General features: G+C 39.4%; 2 protein-coding genes across 6 annotated transcripts in view; one reads left to right on the forward strand and one right to left on the reverse strand.

Annotated features, from left to right (window-relative positions):
- rbfox2 (RNA binding fox-1 homolog 2) overlaps nucleotides 1-15,498 on the forward strand; it is a 32,302-nt gene extending 16,804 nt beyond the window's left edge. For 2 of the 5 annotated variants that reach the window (XM_077604873.1, XM_077604876.1), the window contains 11 exons: nucleotides 1,551-1,757; nucleotides 3,261-3,422; nucleotides 3,801-3,854; nucleotides 3,940-4,032; nucleotides 7,046-7,133; nucleotides 7,624-7,680; nucleotides 7,781-7,931; nucleotides 8,368-8,413; nucleotides 10,695-10,786; nucleotides 11,388-11,460; nucleotides 12,041-15,498. In XM_077604873.1, coding sequence (XP_077460999.1) covers nucleotides 1,551-1,757; nucleotides 3,261-3,422; nucleotides 3,801-3,854; nucleotides 3,940-4,032; nucleotides 7,046-7,133; nucleotides 7,624-7,680; nucleotides 7,781-7,931; nucleotides 8,368-8,413; nucleotides 10,695-10,786; nucleotides 11,388-11,460; nucleotides 12,041-12,085 — 1,068 coding nt within the window. In that variant the 3' untranslated portion in view covers nucleotides 12,086-15,498. Of the gene's footprint in view, nucleotides 1-1,550; nucleotides 1,758-3,260; nucleotides 3,423-3,800; nucleotides 3,855-3,939; nucleotides 4,033-7,045; nucleotides 7,134-7,623; nucleotides 7,681-7,780; nucleotides 7,932-8,367; nucleotides 8,414-8,749; nucleotides 8,787-10,694; nucleotides 10,787-11,387; nucleotides 11,461-12,040 lie in introns of those variants that run through there. The other 3 variants (XM_077604875.1, XR_013300968.1, XM_077604874.1) reach the window with 3 other exon arrangements.
- Nucleotides 15,499-17,378: 1,880 nt separating this feature from the next.
- Nucleotides 17,379-19,230, reverse strand: LOC144078097 (retinal cone rhodopsin-sensitive cGMP 3',5'-cyclic phosphodiesterase subunit gamma-like). The gene is made up of 3 exons (XM_077606296.1): nucleotides 19,101-19,230; nucleotides 17,988-18,106; nucleotides 17,379-17,890 (listed from the first exon to the last, which is right to left on the reverse strand). The coding sequence occupies exons 2-3, from the start codon at nucleotides 18,095-18,097 to the stop codon at nucleotides 17,773-17,775; spliced, it is 228 nt and encodes a 75-aa protein (XP_077462422.1). The 5' UTR covers nucleotides 18,098-18,106; nucleotides 19,101-19,230; the 3' UTR covers nucleotides 17,379-17,772.
- Nucleotides 19,231-21,515: the final 2,285 nt, after the last annotated feature.

Raw genomic sequence — 21,515 nt, forward strand, 5'->3', positions numbered from 1 at the left:
TATGACAACCACCCACACCAAGGTAATATAAGACAGATAAGCAATAGAGACTGATGTCCTCACACTAAAAGCGAGAGAAATAGAGGATATGTAGTAGAAATATAATTAGTGAAAGTCGTCCCTCGTGACTGCATTGTGTCTGAAGCCCATTGGTTGACAGTGAAATAATAGTTTGTGACACAGGTATGTCACCGAGAAAGGTCAAACGATGTGAGACAGATGGCACATGCACAAACACGCGTGCGTACACGTACATACAAGCACTCCCACACACTTGTAATGCTCCCAAAGGGACAGAGATCTATTGTGCTACTCAGATGGACATCGGTGCAGCCTGTCACACAAAACGCACACACTGAGTGTAAACTACCAGATGTCAGGTGAGCTTGGTGTATATTTTGTTGGTCATATTTGAGGTGAAAGGCAAGTGGGTATAAACTAATTGTCATATGACCTGATCTTAGGGCCACACTCATTATAACTTAATTTTTTTTAAAGGATAATTTCATTACGGTGGTGAATGGGAAGGATAATTAGATGTAGGAGGGCCACATGGAGGTACAAGGAGACGGAAGGACAGATTGTAGATAAAGATGATTTTTTTTACTCAAATGGAAATACAGTGCAGTCTCAGAAGTTGAGCATTCTTGATGTCAATGTGAATTTGTGTAAAAGTCACACAAATTGTCAAAAGAACTTTTGACTACCACTGAAGGTGGGGACAACCTTTGTAAACACAATCAAAGCAGTAACTTTTTCGGCCTGACAATTGACTTTAAAATGCAAAAAAAATTATTTAGCCATTGAGAACGATGTTCGAATTATTTCCAAAAAACATGTTTTTTAATGTCTATTGAAATATTATGGCTATTTAATGAATGATTACATATTTCTCCTTTAAATATGAGTCAGTGTTGATGACCTTATGTTAGGGTACGAGATGGTGGGTAGTTAAAAATAGAGCTGTAAATACTGCTTTCTCGTCACTGCCGCATAGCTGACAAACACACCAAACTACTTCAGTCAGTCATCACCTTCTGTGCCCCCTCCAACACTTGCTGTCCATTTCCAAGGCTGCGACCATTTAGGGTAACCATCTCACAGCCACTAGCTCAGAGTGTGCGCTCACCATAGCCTGTCTTTTTTCCCAGCTTTCTTTCTCCTACGCACACGGTAACTTTTGCAAGTGTATTCCAGACCACTAACAAGCACTTGGGCAAGCTTCCATGCTAACAGTTGGCGGGTTTGCGTGAGATGTGTGGGTGTTTGCGTATCAAAGGTGGTCTGCATGTACAGACGTTGGCGAGTGTGTGTGCTGGCACGGTGCACACGATTGTACGACACCGAGCATGAAGGCATGTGACCCTCATTTATAGATGTGTGCTGTAAATATTTCATCATATGAGCATCCAGACGCTTAGAAGTATTTCAAACATAAGTGGGGGACACAAATACTACCAATTTAGGTTGAGTGTAAATTCATATTATTCCGGTCTTGTGATCTGACAGTGGAACGTAGCTGACTGAGTTTTTGACCTTACTTCTCACAGGGTTCCCAGGATAATACTGCTGGTCAGGAGGGACTCGTACCTCAGGCTTTCGCAGCTTTCCCACCTCCTCCTCCACCTCCTCCCCAGAATGGTCTTGCCTTGGATTACGGTGGTAGCCTGTACGCAGCGGGTGCAGTGCAGGGCCCCGTGGAAGCCGGCGGAGCAGTGAACAGTGTAGTCAACGTTGTCAACAGCCTCAGTGGCCAAGTGAGTGTCAGCCTCCCTTTTCTTCTCTGCATCCCGTGACATGAAGACGCTGGGGGCATATTCTGTTGCATTGAATTAGAAAAGCCTGATTCAATTTATTAGTGCCATGCAGAATTCGGGTGGCCGAATGGTTAGCGTGTCGGCCTCACAATGGGAGACCTGGATACAAATCCAGGTCGGTCCACCTATGTGGACTTTGCCTGTTCTCCCCGGGCCTGCGTGGGTTTTCTCCGGGTACTCCGGTTTCCTCCCACATTCCAAAGACATGCATGGTAGGCTGATTGGAGACTCTAAATTGCCCCTAGGTAAGAGTGTGAGCCTGAATGGTTGTTTGTCTCCTTGTGTCCTGCGATTGGCTGGCCGCCAATTCAGGGTGTCCCCCGCCTCTGGCGCCAAGTGAGCTGGGATAGGCTCCACCACCCCCGCGACCCTAGTGAGGATAAAGCGGTTCAGAAAATGAGATGAGATGAATGCAGCATTCAGTGTTGTTACGAATAGCCTTTTTCGAGCGAGAAACCATGTTTGGAACTGAATGCCTCAATAAGAGGCTTTACGAGTTCAACTAGCCAATCAGCAGTAAAAGTAAATGGTAATGAGGTTCTAGTAAATAGTAGAGCTCAGACACGCATGGTAATTCCTAATTTGCCATTTGTGGTGGAAGTAGCATTTAAAACGATTTTAAAAGGTCTCCACATTAAGATTTAAAAAAAAAAACCAAGACTACATTTTTATCAAAATGTTCAACTTTGTGCTTATTTCAAAGTAGTGTAACATGGGCCCATTTTAATTATAAGATGAAAATGGCGTACTTTAACCGAGATCCCTCACTGTAAGGTGGACAAATGTAGAACCAAGGTTAGGTTTTGTGAATTTTCAGCCATAAAAGTAATCCTAACTTGACTGGAATTGATATCATCTGTAAAAGATAATACATGTTACGCACTGTTTCGCATAGGGTTAGGGGGCTAAGGTGTTAGTTAGCAAAACTTTCATTATTTGTTCACATGAGATGCCAACTGCAAAAGGAACAACAAACATGTTGGCAAACCTGCTGAATGAACTTTATCAACTGACTGCTGAACAGAGTAAATTTTCACTTAGTAGCTGACTACCCATTTTCATCATAATGCAGACACTGCCAGATGTGTTTCAAAGATGACTACATAAGCACTCCACACATATATCATATTTCTGTTCAGAAACATTCAATAAAGGAGATATTCTTATAGTGATTTCTCTCATATACGCAACACTATTTTGCTCTCATTGTTGTCAAAATATCAGGTCTGACCTAATGTTTTTTTCCCACTCACAAAAACACAGCTAAAACCTGGTTGAATTGTGCCTCATCTACAATTTCCTAATGAAATCTGTCATGTTTGACTATAGGCGATATTTACTATTCTTTATACATTGGGACAACAATGCATGGGTAAATAGTTAAATGCATGTATGTACTGAATTTTCTGTTCTCTTCTCTCCCTCATTCCGTCTGCCCAACAGTCAGACGGCTCCTCTCAGATTGATGGCCAGTCAGGCATAGGAGGAGGAGGTGGCGGGGGGAGCATCGGAGATGATTCAGACGCCAAGGGGACACCCAAACGCCTCCACGTGTCCAACATTCCCTTCCGCTTCCGAGACCCTGACCTGCGGCAGATGTTTGGGGTATGCAAGTCTGAATTATTCACCCTTTTTTGCCCGCCCCCCCTTCCACTCTGCATCACCACATGACAAATCACTTTGGAATCCTCCGGCCTATTTGCTGATTCATGTTTCCGTACCTTGTTTCCAAACTCTCCTTCATTTTTCTTGCCTCCAATAACCCCGCATTTTAGTCCGTGTGCCTTTTCAACGTTTAAACGAGAGGTGTCCTTTGTCACATCTGCCCACGCGCATACATGTAGAAGACATACTGGCAACAATGACTCTGTTCTGGCACACAGCCAGTTCCACCCTATGCTTGAACAGTGCTGACACCTCGTGTTGAGATACGGAACCATGACACTTTGGTCACGGAGATTTTTCCTGTTTCTTTTGTTGCAGCAATATGGCAAGATTCTTGATGTGGAGATCATTTTTAACGAGAGAGGCTCCAAGGTAAGTCACGAGAAGGAACACTGTTGATTTTCCTATAAAATAAAGACCAAATTCAGAAGCTGCCTCCTCAAATCCTTCCTTGCAGGGCTTCGGTTTCGTAACATTCGAGACGAGTGCCGATGCGGAGCGGGCCCGAGAGAAACTTCATGGTACACTGGTGGAAGGACGTAAGATTGAGGTAACTTGACCGTACCTTCCTCTTGTATTTCATTTTCTAGACGGTCATTTTTCTCCCTTTGTTCTCCCTTCATGTCCAATGAGAATGAAGCATTTAGCGTTTTCCGGGTGGCTGTCGCGTGATCAAATCTAACCCGTCTGCCTTCACTCTAGCATGGTGCAACAGTGCACACGCTGGCTACTGCGTGGACAGCACTTCTCGTTGACGTTTACTCTTGCTCCTCTTGTTCAATGTCATGCACTTCTTTAAAGCTGTGTGGTTTGCAAAGCATGCTGGGTGATGGGGGCAGCACGACAGGCATGGCCAGGGGGGAGACGTGGTGGCTGATGATATCCGCTTCTCTCGCAAGCATGGAGGACTTTTTTATTTATTTTTCTCCTCCCTGCACATTTCCATCATCACTCCATCCTTGACACAATGAGTGGCTATTATTGTGTTCTGGTTGAGTGGAGGGGCTAGTTATTAGCCGTTAGTGAAAATATTGCTTGCTGGTGTTGGAGTTTAATGAATGCTGCATGGATGGGGTCATGACGTCAGACGGTGTTAATTACATTGGTTCTTAAAAGCTGTATGCATGGCGAGGGCCAGTGTTTGGAAATGGGAGAGGTGTGGTGTCATTTTCTGTATGATGCTTTCAAAGACTGTCTGACACAGTGTTGCATCCACCACAAAAAAAACTGGTTGCGGTTTTATTTTTAGTTTGCCGTTGCCAGCATGAGCTCAGGTTTTTTGTGGCAAGTTGTTTTGAAGCTGAAATGCATTTGCCTTTTGCTTTTGTCGTATATTCTACTTGTTCAACTAGTAGAGCTCCTTTGCATGGTTGTAACTAAATGTACAAGTGGAAGGCACGTTATCATCTCCCCCCTTTCCTGTCCCTCTTTTTCCACTCTTCTTCACCATGCCAGTCAATTTGTCTGTCACTTTGTCTGTGTCCCCCCCCTCACAATGCACCGCCTCCTACCCCCCCAAAGTACCTGTTTATTATTATTCTTCTGTCCTGTCAAATAATCTAAATCACAATGGAGCAGAAATAAGAATGATTTGAAACTTTATACTACTTTCCTTCCCCAATTAGTGTTTGAATTAGTTTTCCTATTGTACTTAAATTTAATTAAATTAAATGACTGTGTGTGTGTGTCGTGGTTTTAGAGTGGCTGGATTGGCTTGGTCGATGTAGGCGACTGTTTACATGTGACATCACTTCCTTTTTCCTCTTTAATAGGTGATTTGTTATAACCGTTGATTTCTTTCAATTGTTTTCCTTTTTTTTATTTACTTTGCTCATCATTTCTTTCTTACACATTTTCTCTATTTCCCTGATGATTTTTGTATGTTGTTGTTGTCAGTCTCCACGGTAACTGCTCGCGTGTCCTCACGCCGTTCCCCCGCCAACGGTAAGTTGTGTACATGGCATCATCTTTTGAATGAAACCTCTCCCCCCCTCACCTCATCCGCCCCAATTGGAACAAATAAAAGGCACCCAAATGAGAGCCCCGGGCGATTGATTGAGAGGTCCTGATTGGCTAATTCTGTGATTGTTTCGGGAGGTGGAGAATGAAACGTTTGGGAGATTAGCAATTGACCGCATGGCATAATGAAGGCCACCTATGTAACTGAATGTACTGCATCTATCTGCAAGTGCAACAACTATGACCTGCAGCACTTCTTATGCATTCATTCCAGTCACCTCTCTAACTGCATTGATCTCCAGAGCTGTGTATCCTGCATGGTTTACTCGTTTCTTTCTTCTCGCTCTCTGTTTCAGCGTTTGTATGACATCATTTGATTCTGTCGTTTCTTTCTCATTTTCCAGCTAGTATCTGCATTGTGGCACTGTAGTGGGACAGCATGCTGAAGCATGTTTCGTTAGCTGTAGTGAAACGGATAGTGCTGGTGTATTTTATGTAGCAGCTGATCATCACTTTGTGTGTATCCCCTCTCTACCCTGCAGATAGTTATAGAAGGACGACACGAGGATGAGATGTAGACAGAAAGTGGGTGCGTTCAAATTGAGTCCACTACTAAATGAAGAGCTTTTAAAGGCTTTTTGAATGGACGAGTTAGCCCCGTGTTCTTTTCCTGATCTCCTTGATTGCCCTTTTGACCGGTTTGGTTCTGATGGTGTGTGTTGGTTGTGTGCTACGAGGTCTATCTGGCGTGCGGCACTGACTGGGATGCCTGGCAGTGTTTCACAACAGTTTGTTTTTATTTTATTTGTTTTTTCCCCTCCATTCTGGAATGACTTTTGCATTCACCACCTTTTTTCATATTTATTTTCTTTCTCCCTCAACATCTCATTCACCACGTGATCTGTCTTCCATGTCTATGTAGTTTTTGTACATTTTGACGTTTCATCTTCTCTCTACTTTGTATATGTTCTGTGTATTTTCATGTGGACTGGCTCCTTCACCTGCATACCTCTACCTTTCTGTCTCCCCTCTTGCTGTTTTTTCTGTACAATGCGAACGGGTGGCTGCTTACCTTTTTTGGATTGCTATGTTGCTGCCTCGATGTTTGCTTAATGGCTCGTGCTCACCTCTGCTGATGTAAGATGCTCTTGATTGGCTGTATGTATTTTTGTGGTAAAATTATTTTTTGTTTTCTTTTGCATTGTGCCCAATTGATGACTCTGCTGCTTAATTCACCTTCTTCCCCCCCTTCCCTTTTCAAAGGTATAGCCGTGCAATAATCATGGATTTCCTTTTTTGAATGCTGTATTTTCTGAAATAATTGCTTTTTTGTGCCTTTTTGGTTGTGTTTTTCGTGTACAAACTGCTTGACTACTTGACAGGATCCTTGTTTTAAGTGTCTCTCCTTCAAGAAAAAAATGCATGCATCAATTACATTAGGGCTCATCAACAGAATTAACCAATACAAGAGACAATTGTGACTGAATAAAATGCAACTCATGACATTGAATTCACTTCAAAGTTCACTTGAAATACTCTACATTTAGTATTGATTTTACAAATGGGTTCAAATTCAGTGAACAATATGTTTTCTCCTCTTTTAGGTCAACAATGCTACAGCAAGAGTGATGACCAACAAGAAGTTGACGACACCGTACTCCAACGGAGAGGGTCTTGCAGCTCTGCCTTATGGTATTAACTTTTACACTATGTATTTTTAAATCAGTCATATACACTATGTACTTAGAAATGAATCATATACACTGACAATTCACAGCCGTCTAAACACTTTATAAGTATTGAAAAACATTCAGTTTTGACTGACACTTTACAAGGTGTTAAATTTGCTCTGTTGGTGCTATGGGTGTTGATAAATGTCCATCCATGTGGTTGTTTTTTATTCGTAAACATCTGCTTTTGCTTTATAAAAAATACAGTTCCAAATATACAAAATAGTCCAACTTTTTGGGTCCAATTCACATTTACAGCGACATTTTTCCCACAGTAATATAACAATAAATAACCTAATTTATATGATCAAAAATAATCATTTCTGACAGTCTTGGGTAGGTATTAGTGTTTACCAAGTGGTCCATTGTATCATTTTATATCAAAAACAAAAACGTGTGTGGTTGTTCAGTGATTTTGTTGAAATTAACTTTGTGATAAATGTTTTCTATAGCCGGCTGGAAGTTAAGTCCTGTAATGGGAGCCATGTACAGCCCTGAGCTCTACACAGGTAAAATGATCCTATTTCAAAATAAACTGATGATTTGAGATATTTCATGTTTGACTTTTGATGTTGATTCTCTCGAAACTCTGCTTGGTTTTTCAATCAGTGCCAGGGTTTCCCTATCCGGCAGCGGCGGCCGCAGCTGCTTCCACGGCTGCGGCAGCCTTCCGCGGTGCTCATCTGCGTGGTCGTGCACGGCCCGTCTACAGTGCGGTCAGAGCGGCTGTGCCACAACCTGCAATCCCCACCTACCCTGGGTGAACACCTCTCATTGCCAAATCCTAGAATTAAATGCATGTTTCAACAAAATGTCACTGGGAATATTTTATTAATTTATGTAGTGGCTTTGCTGAGTGCAAATACAACTTTTTTATATGTATCGCTAAACTGCTATAAAATATGGTGCTCAGTAAAGTGAGCAGCTAAAGTAACACTAGTGTCTCATTGGTATACATTGAGGTGGTATTGTTTTTCTTGCATGTTGCACGGTGTGTATTAATTTCACCTTTCTTTCTCTTCTACCTTTTCACAACTTATTTTGGAAACAAAACCTTCTCCTTACATTGGCCACGTGGTGGCACATCACACCATTTATTAAAAAATACAAAAAAAAATTACAAAAAATCTACCCCGGATTTGTTTCCACCCCCCACCACTGTTTCCCCCTTTCTTCTCTATTTTCTTCTCTCTCAGTGTGATGGCCTATCAGGATGGTTTTTACAGTGCTGCTGATCTTTATGTAAGTATAAGCTTGAAGACACAGGCTCCCTCACCCTTTCTTCCCTATGTTCCAGCCCTTCTTGCTTGTGGGTTTTTAAGTGTGACAATGGTACAGACCAAACCCATCAAGACATGTACTCTTGAGTGTTTTCAACATGACTCCAATCCTCATTCTATAAAGGGCAATGATGCCATCCAAAGAAATTGCGCATAATGCGTGCATATTAAGGAGTCTTTTCCTGTAGGGTTTGCCTCTGTACTTTTGTGAGTTGTGTACCATTACAATTACGAGTGCGTAATGGTGTGTGCGTGTGTGTGAACAGGTTGACAAGAGTTGTTTCTGTTCTCTCTGTAGACTAGTGTTTCAGGACATTAGTGGCAGATTGCCTCAGGTAGGGTTGACACTCTCCATGAGAGAGCCAGTGTGCATCCTCCTCGTCTCCTCCAATGACTGCGTGCTGCTAGACATTTTTTTACCATCTGAGATTGAGATGCCTTTTCTGTCTTCTACTAACTCACTGAATTCTGACAAGGGTGGAGTTACGGAAGGGGGAGAAAATATTTCTCATAAGGCTTAAAGTGGCTATTTATGTGGATGATCTACAGGAATATTCTTTTTAGGACAAAAAATGCAGCGTTTATAGGTTCATTTCCTATATTTGGGGATATGCAGATATTTGTCCCGCAGAATTCGGCAAGTGGAAAAGAATTTAGCCCAGTAAATATTTTCTATGCTTGCCACCATGCTGAAGAGAAACTTTGGATGATAAAAAATGGCGTAAAAAGCTCTGGCTTTGATGAGCATATATATCTTGTATATCTGATACCCCGAACAAAAAATATATGTTTAAAATTTGTAGGTTAAGGTTATGGCTATGAAAGAGGAAGATAAATGGTAAATATACAGTACACACCATTATGGTAGTGTGAGGGCATTGCATCTGCCACCACCTTTATGTTTTGTTTATTCCAACCTTGATTTTTTATGTTCCTTTCATGCTGGCATTCCTGACTTTAACTGAAATTTAAAGTTAGTGAATGGGTATTTTGCCCATGTATTTTTAGACCTCACATTGATTTACTCATTAATTTACTCATTTATTTAAATAAATGAATCTCCTAAAAGGATCTTTTATATCTAGAGGGAAATTATAGATAGCAGTTTGTATTGATGTAATAGTAAACACGAAGATAATGCCAATTGCATTTTAAGATGTTAAAGCATGTAGGAGTCCATTAACAGGACATAATTGCCTTTTATTTAGCCTCAACATTTTTTTAAGAATAGAAAAAAAAGTAAAAAAACAATCCATAGTCATACTAAAGTTGTTGAAGCCCTATATGTTTTTCATTTAAGAAAAAGATCCACTAGTGAAGTCAAGGCAGGGAGAGAATTGAGTGCGATGATGACATTAAAAGGTGCTATGTAATTATTCAGGTGATCAGCTGATTCAGACCCCTTCCAGGAGTCTCCCCGTGTTTCACTGTGTGGCATGCTAACTATAATGAGTGTCAGCATGCACATGTAATGTAGTTAAGAGGCTGACCCACCCCAAGCCTTAGGCTCCTTCACCCTCACATTTAAGTGATCTTTTTGAAATTTCTCAAGCTTATCTTTTCCTCATTATTTCTCAGTTAACCTCTTCTTCAATTCCTTCCTGTATGAAATTCTGTCATTGCCCCTCCTTCTCCTCTCCTCCGCGTGTCCAATCTAAAATCTTTGAGAGGCAAACGGCCGTGCTCTGAATGCGGGGACTTTGCCGTTACTGGTCTTTCAGTTAGAATGCAGCAGTCTGTATTGATGGAGGGATGTTTGGCCTTATAAAGTTCATATCGGAGTCTCGAGAAAAGCATGTTGTCTGTGATTGGTCGCTGGGCCTCTTGAGGTTGCTTTATCTCTGCGTGTGTGTGTGATTGAGAAATGCACAACTGTAGTGTTTTTGTCTAGTGTGCAAATGACCTCTTTTCATCCGTTTGCTTTTCCTTAACTTTGTTTTTGTAGTGTCACATATCCTGAGCTTTTCTCTGTCCATGCCCAACCTAATGCGGTATGAGTGGGGTCTTTTTTAAGGGGGTTAGTCATGGAGGGAGCAAGCCACCTAGAGCCTGAGCTACATTCTTGTGAATGCTGCACCAGATTAGGCTTTTGCTGACTGTCTGCTTGTTAATCTTTCATTTTTTTCCTCATGCTGTAACCCCATAGTTCACTTGTTACTTCTTCACTTCCCATCGTTTAACAAGCCTCTTTGTCTGCCACACACCCGACCCTCGTCTTCCTTCTTTCTCTTGCCTCATCGCAGGGAGGCTACGCTACGTACCGTTATGCACAGCCGACCGCCGTAGCGACACCTGCAGCAGCAGCGGCGGCGGCGGCAGCAGCTTACAGTGACAGGTGAGTCCGCACACCTGCTCATGTAATAATTTAACAAATGGGAGCTCTAAACCCGCACCACTGGTCCCCAACCTTTTTGCCCGACAACTAAAGACTAAAGTGGAGGGGGTTTGGGTTGTAAGAAAACTGCTTTAGACACGAGGGCACCACAACATGACGGCAAGAGAAACATGTCCCAAGCACAATTGCATTTGTTTTTCTTTGTTGCACAAGAAATATGCATGTTTTTTCGTTAAGTGGTGAGTGAGATTGATACAGTTGTTCTATAGTTGAAAATGTGGTGGGAGATTGGTGTTCCAAAACTCAGTAAACCTCAAGAAAGCAACCGACATACACATTTGAATGGGTTTCTGTACTCGGACACGACCGAGAGCATCTCTGGCAGCGAATCGCGGATTGGCACCAAGTGGGTTCTGAACCGGTGGTTGGGTGGTTTAACTGCATTAGGGGATCGTTGCTCTCAAATGATCCGTTAAAAAATGTCTACTGTCAGGCTTTGTAGACAATCATGGTGCTGATGTGAGCTGTTTTGGGTTATTTACTGTGTTGGTTTGTGAAAAAAATACATGAAAATGAATTCTTGCTTTTCCCCCTCATGAAGCTATGGCCGAGTCTACACAGCTGACCCCTACCATGCTGCACTTGCTCCCACTGCCTACGGTGTTGGAGCTATGGTAAGAAATTCTCTTGAAACCAATAATGTCGAACTCAGCAATTTTGTCCAGTGCAACTTAATAGTGATTTCCTCAACAAAGACAACCAAAATTGGTAATTAAGCTTTTCAATCTATTTAACAAATTATAGCAAATAATCTAAACATTTGTAAAAGTGAAGTCGAGTGCATTCTTTGTCCAAAATTTAGCAAGACGCATGAAGCGCAGTAGTTGTTTTAGTTGTTTATATTAAATTATGTTGTAAGTAAAATCTTATACAATCAAACTTTATAATAATTTAAATTTGAATCTCACTGTAAGTACTAAATTATTTTAAAGGATTGTGTAATTGAATTACCCTTAATAAATTATTTGATTTTGTCAACAACAATGATTAACTTAATATTAATTAAAAAAAATCACAAGTATATATTTGAAAAGATTTGTATATATATTCAATATATTGAATACACAATCTGACTGCTTAGAAAATGTAGTGTCTGATGTTTGAGTTTCATTATAAAATTATATTATTCATTTGCATTTTATGCTTTGTCTCCCTCAAACCTATACTTTACTAAATAATTGTTATTGTTCACAGGCCACGCTGTATAGGGGGGGCTACAGTAGATTCACCCCTTATTAAGACACTACGTTTCGCAGGAGCTCTTGCAGCCGGTTATTCGGAAAGTGCTCCATCTGTTGTTGTGAAAATGGTCTGCACCCAGTTTGGAGTCCACCATGCAAAGTTCCCATCCCACCAACGGCCCATGTTTTCTTATACACACAGAAATAGAGGAATGCTGTATCAAAGACTAATGAGAAGAAACACTACAAAAAGAAAACACGGCAAAAATAGCCACCTTCCCTTATTGCACGCCTGTATTATAGTCCCGCTTCTCAGTCCTTCCACACTCAACCGCACAAGACTTGCGATGGAGCCCAGAGTTCTTCCAAAGGCTGTTTACGTTTACCTTGAATCTTTTGTCAGCCATTTTTGAGAATGGCGTGTACGTACGTCCAAACTCAACCGTGACAGTCGGAGGCTAGAAAACGCTTAATGATGGATTGTTCCTAAATGTGACTGGATAGTAGAGAGAGAGAGGATCCCCCCACTGTGCTCTGGCTGGCAGAGAGACTGACATGGCAGCTTGGAGAAACGACTGAAAGCTGAGGAGGGAGGCTCACTCCCACTGGTCCTTACCTCAAGTTTTCTCAGTATATACAGAAATGGTGAACCTTTAAATTATGATATGCAAATGAATTAGTTTAGTGATAAAGTTACCAAATTTATAATCATTGGAATTTAAATCTTTTTTTGTAGTCCTGGGGGCTCAGCCTTTAGCTCCATTTCACTACCTTGGTTGCGTCTCAACGTATTCTTTCCAGAATTTAGTCAAGTAAGGGTAGTTTTTTTAAACTATTGGAATGGCAGATACTTTATTACGGTTAAGGCTTTTTCTTTGGTATCAGTTGCTTCATTTAAAGATAAAAACATTGCATCTGCAAATAAAACCTGATGTTATATTAAGATAGATATGTATTAAAGAAAATATAATATTGTTTTATACAGGTGCACTCACTGAAGGTTAGGCTCATGTTGCTCTGTCTCTGGACAACAGGTGTCTTTCATTTTCAGGATAATATTAAATTGCAAGCCAAACAGCATCTACTCTTAAATTTCTACTTCAAATGTTTCCATAAGAGCTGCCATATTCGCCATCCACATGGTGTTTGTTGCAGAAGAATGTTTGCCTTGTCATTAGACACCTAGTTAAAGTAATTACTCTACTTGAGTTGAGGGGGGAAAACAGGCAATTATATGAGCTGCGCCAATTTGTTTCAATTTTTTTTGGGTGAATGGCTTTTATTTAAGTGAAGGCTACAACCAATTTTCTTTTTATTTTTTTGCTTTTCAAACCTTAAGTTAGTTTCAAGCAAATACAGTTTGGCTTTTATTAATTACAGTTTCATTTTCTATGAGATTCTACTCAACCCTCATTAGAAGATATTGAGGCCATATAGTAGACCTGAAATTACACATCTGTACATGCACTATTTTGCCTGTTGGCCATATTCCACAGAAATACAATAGTTCTGGCATGGAATGTCACTACACGCCACATGCGCTGCTACATGCAAAAGTGCGACACTATTGACAGCGTGTTCATTTGTGTAGGGTTTTGTTCTTTGCATAAAATCTACTATGTCAAATATTCACCATGTAGATATCAGAGTTTTCTCTAAAGCTCTGTTACTGCTGACCAACTCCAACACTGATTAAGTCTTCCTGAAAAATAAGTAGTAGGTAATTGTGAGAGAGATTCATTCGCATTAATGAGAAAAAATATTTAAATGCAAAACATTACTATTGTGCATATTTCGATACTATTGTATTCTATATTTCCAAATGTGGCTTTTGTTTTTGTTCCAAAGATTTGTAGAAAGCACATTTTTCGGAATATGTATAGATATATTATCTTTATTAATGTCATAATCCTTGATGATCATGTTGCTGTATATTTACTTTGTGTTCTTTTTATATCAGCAAGTATTGTTCCTCCTAAAATGTGTGAGTCCATTTCAAGCATTTTTTTTTTGAATTTTTATTCCAAGTGAACCTATATAGATAATCATACCAAGAAGAGAACTAAAGGTATGCATGTAAAACTATCGGACTTTTTTGTTTGTATGTTTTGGGATGAATTAGCATGATATTTTACCGTACATTACAATACAACATACTGTATGTTATTTGGCTCATTTCTACGTTTTCAGGTGACTTAAGTGAACCCTTCAATAGTGCTAGTTTGGTTTAGTACAATGTTGCATTTCAAGAAAAAGTTGCATTTCAAGTGAGCAAGTCTGCGCACATCAGGTTGTTTCAAATTGTTTGTAAAATGTGACAGATTTGTCATTTACTTTTTGTTCGTTTTCATATACAGTGGTACCTCTACTTAGGAAATTCATTCATTCCAGAAGTGGTTTCGTAACGTAAATTTTTCCCAAGTAGAGTGGCATTTTAGATGTCCTAATCCATTTCAAGGTTCCCAATGCTACTTCTTAAACCCTTTAAAAATGATAAAACTATGTGAAATAAACAAAAGAGGAAAACATTATTAAGCCGCAAAATGAATAAGACATGCAAAGACATTTTCCATTAGAGTATAGAAATGTTTTGCCAAGTAAAGTAGGTGGTGGGTGAGGGAGGAGGAGGAAAACATTTGACAGCTGAGAAAACATACGGTACACAGGTGCGTGAACTCAAAACTCAAACTTGTTACATTTAGTGAATTATGGATCCAACAGCAATTGCCATTGATGAAAATAAATTCCAGGATACTACAAGCGTATTTACCTTTTGCTGTCTGGGAATATTGGAGATTTTGCATTTTGTAACTTGAATTTTTTTCCTCTCCTGCGATTTTTCCATTGAGGTGTTTCGTAAACTGAATTCTTCATATGATGAGATGTTTGTTAAGTAGAGGTACAACTGTGTATGTGTATTTTTTTAATGACTCACTAATCTTTATAAATATTTCCATTCAACTCTAGAGTATGTGCTGGTTGAAACACAAAGCAACATGGACTAGCCAAAGATGCTGACGAGTCCTCAACATTCTAGTTAAGCAATTGCAAAATACTTTTGGGGCCCAGTCAGCCAAGGCATGGATAAACCAGCATGAGCGATACGTATCAAGTAACAAAAAAAAGGACGTTTTGCATGAATCTTGTGTCTTTCGTATTTGACGTCTGAGACATTTTCCGCATTCCTCACTATTTAAATTAAAGCCAAGACTGATGACAGCTGGCAGTCAGGAGCTAGAGAATATTAGAATGGCAAGCTGTAGATAAGAAAAAAATATGGCAGCTTGTATTTGTCATGGTCCCCCTGCCACTCTTTTCTAGTGATAATTAAAAGCGACCCCTCTTCATCAGATTTTTTGGGTCCTCCGACCTCTACCCCAACCCTTGCACCCTGTTTGACTGCCATTGATGGTTTTTGTTTATTATTGTCTGTCCATTTAAAATGTTTTATATAAAACTGTTTTGTTGTGATATGGCTCTTGTCCTTTTTGTTGTTTTTTAGATTTCCTGTTCAGGGGTGGCCAAGTCTGGTCCTCCAGAGCCCCTATCCAGTCTGTTTTGCATATCTCCCTCCTCTACCACACCTGAATCAGATGATCAACTCATCAGCCAGCTGTCCAGAAGCTTCATACTAATCCAGATTATTTGATTCAGGTGTGTTGGTGGAGGGAGACATGGAAAACAGACTGGATAGGGGCTCTCGACGACCGGACTTGGCCACCCCCTGTCTGTCGTTTTGTCAAACTAAGGCAAATGAAGCTACCTTGGTTGATGAATACATTTCACATTAATTTATAAGGCAATTATTTATCTCATTTACAGCTAAAGATCTCTACTCCTCCCTGGGCCTGCGTGGGTTCTCTCCAGGTAATCCGGTTTCCTCGCACATCCCCAAAACATGCTGGTTAAATACTTTAAATTTCCTCTAGGTGGCATGAAGGTTTGGTTGGTCGTCTTCTTGTGCCATGTAATTGTCCAGCAACCAATTCTGTGTCCCCTGCCTGCTGCCCATAGATGGTGGGGATATGCTCCTGCACCCCCGCGACCCTTGTGAGGATAAGTGGTAAGGAAAATGAATGATTTAATATGAATATATTGTCATGTATCCTTTAATTTACCCCTTAAGGGCTGAAAAGTGATTGCATACAGCTGGCCAGTGCCCTAAAACCTACTCTCATTTGAGCTGCATTGATTATTATTTTCATTTGACAATAACAATATTGTCCACTATGAGGCAGCAGGCGCATTTGTATCGACCCGTTTTTTAGTGTGCAACCATTGTCTTGTACAGACGCTCCCCTACTTACGAACATTCAACTTACGAACAACGGTACATACGAACATGTCTGCAAATTGCGTTTAAGTCCAAAAATGTTCGCAAGTCCAATTTTGTATTTCGCGTCTTTTTCGGAGTAGTACTTCTTTCCGCCGCTAATACCGACGCCTGGCGCTGTGAGAGCTCAGCTCACCCAGCATCTACCTTCTTCGTTGCAATGCGGAAGTGCGTGAATGTATCTCCAGTGTGCAAAGAACCTTTTTCATTTGTATCATTAAATATCTCATGCATCCAATATTGAATATGGTTGGTAAAAAGCTAAAGGCTTCTATTGAGGGAGTTGTAAGGAAGAGGCAAGCCATTTCATTTGAAACGAGTGGCAATAATAACGAAGCTTGATGCGCGTGAGAGTGGTTGAGCGTTGCACATTCAGTACCATTTATAAACAGAAAGATCGAGCAGCAGGACCCAAATATTGAACGTTGCACAAAGTTTGCAAATCAATTGAATGATGCCATACAGTGCTACTGCATCATTTATGATGAAAAAAAGAAGAAAACTGTGCAATCGTCATTAGGTCGCTTCTTTTGGCCAGTTTCTAATACATAAATCTATCTCTCTCTCTCTCTACAGTACTGTACATATTCTCTCCATTTTATTAAATGGTTTTTTTTTCAGTACAAACCAATGCGTGTTACTTATACAAGCCTTAAACATACAAATGCACTTATATAAACCTTCAATATACTTATATAGGCCTTAATCATAAATTATAATACAAAATATAGCACTAAATCAACTTACAAACAAATTCAACTTATGAACAATCGCTCGGAACCAATTGCGTTCGTAAGTTGAGGAGTGTCTGTATTGTCTTAATTCATGTTAAATGTGTAGACTGGTTTGAGTTCTTGGCTCCCATTAACAAAATTCGGTGCTATTTCATTATTAATTCATTATTTCATGGGATGAAGAAGCAATTTACTGACTGCTCCCTTTAATTTAATGAACTTTACTATGTTCGTACCATGGACTAAATATAGTGTATGCCAGGAGAAAGATATAGCAAAGACACTTGTGTTATTTAGGAGACAACATTTATTGTCAGATCTATTCTACTGTAACTCCCATTCCTATGGAGGAGAATGTGTCCAAGTTGCCATTTGCACTCTTCATAAAAATAAAAATACATTTCTTTCATAAATAAATGTACAATTACAAGGAAAAGAGGTGTAAGGGGCTCATGGATTGGTGAAGGCAGGTAGGGTTTAGCAGCGAGGGTAGGTTGTGCTGAGATCCTGAGTTAAAGTACATATATATTTTAACATGTTTGGATCCATCGGGGAGAAGTTTCTTAAGATCTCACAATGTGCCTAATCAAGAAAGACATCAGAAACTAGTGGTGGTGTGGGAAGAGGAAAACAGGTATGAGGTAAATGAGCACTGAGAGGAACAGGACTCCAGATGTTCTAGACAATTCCATATTTTGCCAGGTCACTGAGCTCCATGTCACCAAAGGCTTCCCAGGGGCAAACCACTGTGATGTCGTTGCCCAGACCCTCCATGCCGGGGATGTCGTCTCCGAATCTGAGTGGATGCACAAGTGTCTTGTTAGAGGTGCGCACACACACACACACACCAGCAACACTCACTAGCTAAGGCCTATGGTCGTGTGCTCACTCACCCCTTCTGGCCGGGCTTTGGGGCCTTGCTCTTGAAGGTGCGAGTGGTCCTCTGCTTGAATTTGGGGGGTGCCTTCTTGTCGGCGGGAGTTGCAACTGCTGCGTCTGCCATTGTTATTTTCTGAAAGCATCGTTTCAAAGGGCCCTTTAATTAAGCCTCAAAGAAGCCAGATCCTTAGAATAACTCACTTGCAGATTACTTTTTTCGAGAGTTACACAAACAGCTTTGTCATTTGGCCAGATTAAAAGATTATTGCTTAACTAGCAATGGATGTATGTCAACACCAGATTATCTTCAATTTCCCTAATTCGCAAATTACACTTGTGATTTGTATGTTGGAAACTGATTGGCTGATTTTTGTTGTCAAATTGGCCTGATTGCTTTGAAGGGATTATAACACCAACAAACATTTGTCACTTTTTTACGATCATTTTAAACTAGTATTTATTCATTTTAAATCTTTTCTCATGATAATTCACCATTGTTATTGCCTTTTTTGTTCTTTAGCTGCAAATTAGATTGTGAGTTGTTGACAAATTCAGGTACAATCTGTCTCACCAGAATAGCATACAGTATGTCAATTTGAATTTGATTGTGCCCTACATTTCTGAAACATTGTACATTTTAAATTGTCATTGTATGGATGACTTGCAAGATAAACTTGAAATTTCCAGTTTGAAATAATGTAACACCTCAAAATGTTGGAAAACCAACTTTGTCAATTTAATATTTAGCTTCAGTTTAAATGCTGCAGTCTTGAAACAGATATTTTGGTTATAATGTCAATGTATTTAACATTGGTATAACAAATTGCAACCCTATACAGCTAAATTACATATTAAGACATTAGAAAATTGTGTTAGAAATTAAGTATAACCAACATAAACACTGATGGTTCATTTAATAAAATGCAAATCTTGGAAACTGGTCGGCTTTTATGGAGCACAGAATATGTCCATTGAATGATTGCAATTTATTTGCATTGAAAATATTTTTGAAAAAGGTACCAATGAAAAGGAAGACAACTATATATAATATCAAGTAAGTAAAAATAAGAATAATACTTTCAGCCCAGCTAGTTTGCCTTAGTGTATGAGAGAAGCTAGTTTCTTACCTGTTGGTGTGCAGTTTCTTGCTTCTGCTCGTCTCTTCACTTTTCGTTTCAGTGCCGTTTGTTCTCCCGGCTCCTCTTTTATACCCCTAACAACTAATCCCCCTAACCCAGGTACAACATCACACGTTGCATGGATGTTAATTGGACTTAGTAATGCTATTTTGGCTCCTAGATCCGATGAGAGCATTGGCTGTTACATAATGAAGCACGTGTGACTCATTCACGGCACTGAACAACATCGTTCTTTTTCTTTCATTTTATTCTTTTATTTCAGAATAACCTAACTGAGAGAATTCACAAATGAATTTAAATCCAGAAAACATCTTCCCATTTTAACATCATTCTCTTTAATTGACATATCCACAAATATAGTACATATATTTTTCTACTGTGATTAATGGGTGAACTTATGATTTGATTTGGGGGGGGGGGTTATATCAGACTTTTATACTCTGCTAACCTTTAATACTCCTCACTCGTGGTTAAACCCAGCTAGTTTGTTCAGCCCTGACAATTTGAAACATTTCATAATCTTGCAGCAATGTCACATTATTTGAGTCATGTATGCACTTGTCATATTAACATTCACCCTGACGCTTGGACAGCAAATTAGCACTTGCAATGACCTTTAATCTATGTTTTGCACCAATGTGGTGCAAAAGGATGAGGGGACACACAAAAGAGGTTACAAAAGTCAAGGGATTCGGACTAGATAAAATCACCTGGGCACCAAACTGTTCTAAACTGTATGTTTCCCACACTTACTGCGTAAGGGATTACTTAGATGTGGCAAAAGTGAACTCGCAGCATTAGAAAATGCAGAGCCATTTTAAAAATACCCACAGACTATTTGAAAGTAATCCAAAAAGCTGAGGTTTTCCTGCATTACATCATGACCTTTTCTCACGTATTTAACTCCCAGGAGTCTAGTGTGACCATTGACTGCCTGTGACCATCCCATATCACAGTATTATTGTTAAAAGTGTAGAATGTGAATGTGGAAAAAGACATTAGAGTTCCTAAATGAATTTGATTGGCGAATAGCGACTCAGCACTACAATGTGTATAAAATTTAAATGACAAATACAATTGAAAGCATAGCAAATTGTCCAAAATGTAAACAAATACAGTACATTTAATATTATACCATATAACTCCAATGAGTGTTAAAAACACTTAAGTATACATTATATCATAATCATTTGAATAATAAAGATTTTTCATGCTGTAGTGCAAAACGCAACATAATACAACCTTTTAAAATCATGCACAGAAATTGCAAATTCTCTTTTATTTTTATTTTTTCAAAAATACAGGCTCCATTTCCTTATGCCATGCGATTGGCTGGCTACCAATTCAGGGTATCCCCGGCCTTGTGCCAGAAGTCAGCTGGGATAGGCTGTAGCACCCCCCGCACCCTGGTGAGGATAAGCGGTTCAGAAAATGAATGAATGAAAAAAAATACAGGACATATCTCATTGTGTTTTAGTCATTGCTATTAACTGCATACAAATTAGCTTACATAATGAGTTTTAATCATTTTAAATGTTTTTATCTTACAGAGGGATTTTTTTTCATTAACAATGATCAACTATGATGAAAAACTCAACTGTTCTTGTAACAAATGAAAAAAATGTATAGCTTTCAAACTATTTTAGGAAAACAAATTTATTGAATGCAATACATTTTGCATGGCTCTTAATGGGTTGAATAAAAGAATGGCTAATTTATTGATGGGGGAATGTGCATTTATTTGTTTGTACTTCACCTGAAACTATGCATCCATTCACATGAGGTAATGTAACCGAAAAAAATGTTTACAAAATGACTGTGCTTGTATTGGTGAGGTGATCCACTAATTCCCCTCATACATGCGTCACTGGACACGTGATGCTCAGCTTTCGTGACTTCTCATTTGAGTGTTTTTTCTATGTGACATGTGTGCAGGATTCGAAAGCGCTAAATTGGCCTGACCTCCGCAGCCACTAAGCCATGTGGGAACACATGTCCAAATGAGCTGAAAGCTAAATAAAGCTGTATTTCACCAATTTGACATCATCAAGGTAAAATCATGACATTAATGTGTTTTAAAATTATTATGCCTGAAAAATATCCCCCTTTATTGTTCTATTTTGGTAAATTTGCATAAAAAAATAAAGGAAAATGTTCTTTTAACACGTTTTTTTTCTGAAATACACTATAAAATGACATTCTTCTATTAACCTAAAATTCCGACTTTATCTTGGAAAATTAATACCATGTTTTAATACATTAAATTAGCTTAAAAAATGATCATAGTACCATGATTTAATAAATTAAATTAGCTTGGGAACAAACAGTCCAAATTTAAACATCCCATTCAAGTTAAGGTTTTTTTTTTTTAAGATTTAAAGATTCTGTAAGGTCAAAGTTAAA

The sequence above is a fragment of the Stigmatopora argus genome, chromosome 7, assembly GCF_051989625.1.
Source record: "Stigmatopora argus isolate UIUO_Sarg chromosome 7, RoL_Sarg_1.0, whole genome shotgun sequence".
Taxonomy (NCBI): domain Eukaryota; kingdom Metazoa; phylum Chordata; class Actinopteri; order Syngnathiformes; family Syngnathidae; genus Stigmatopora; species Stigmatopora argus.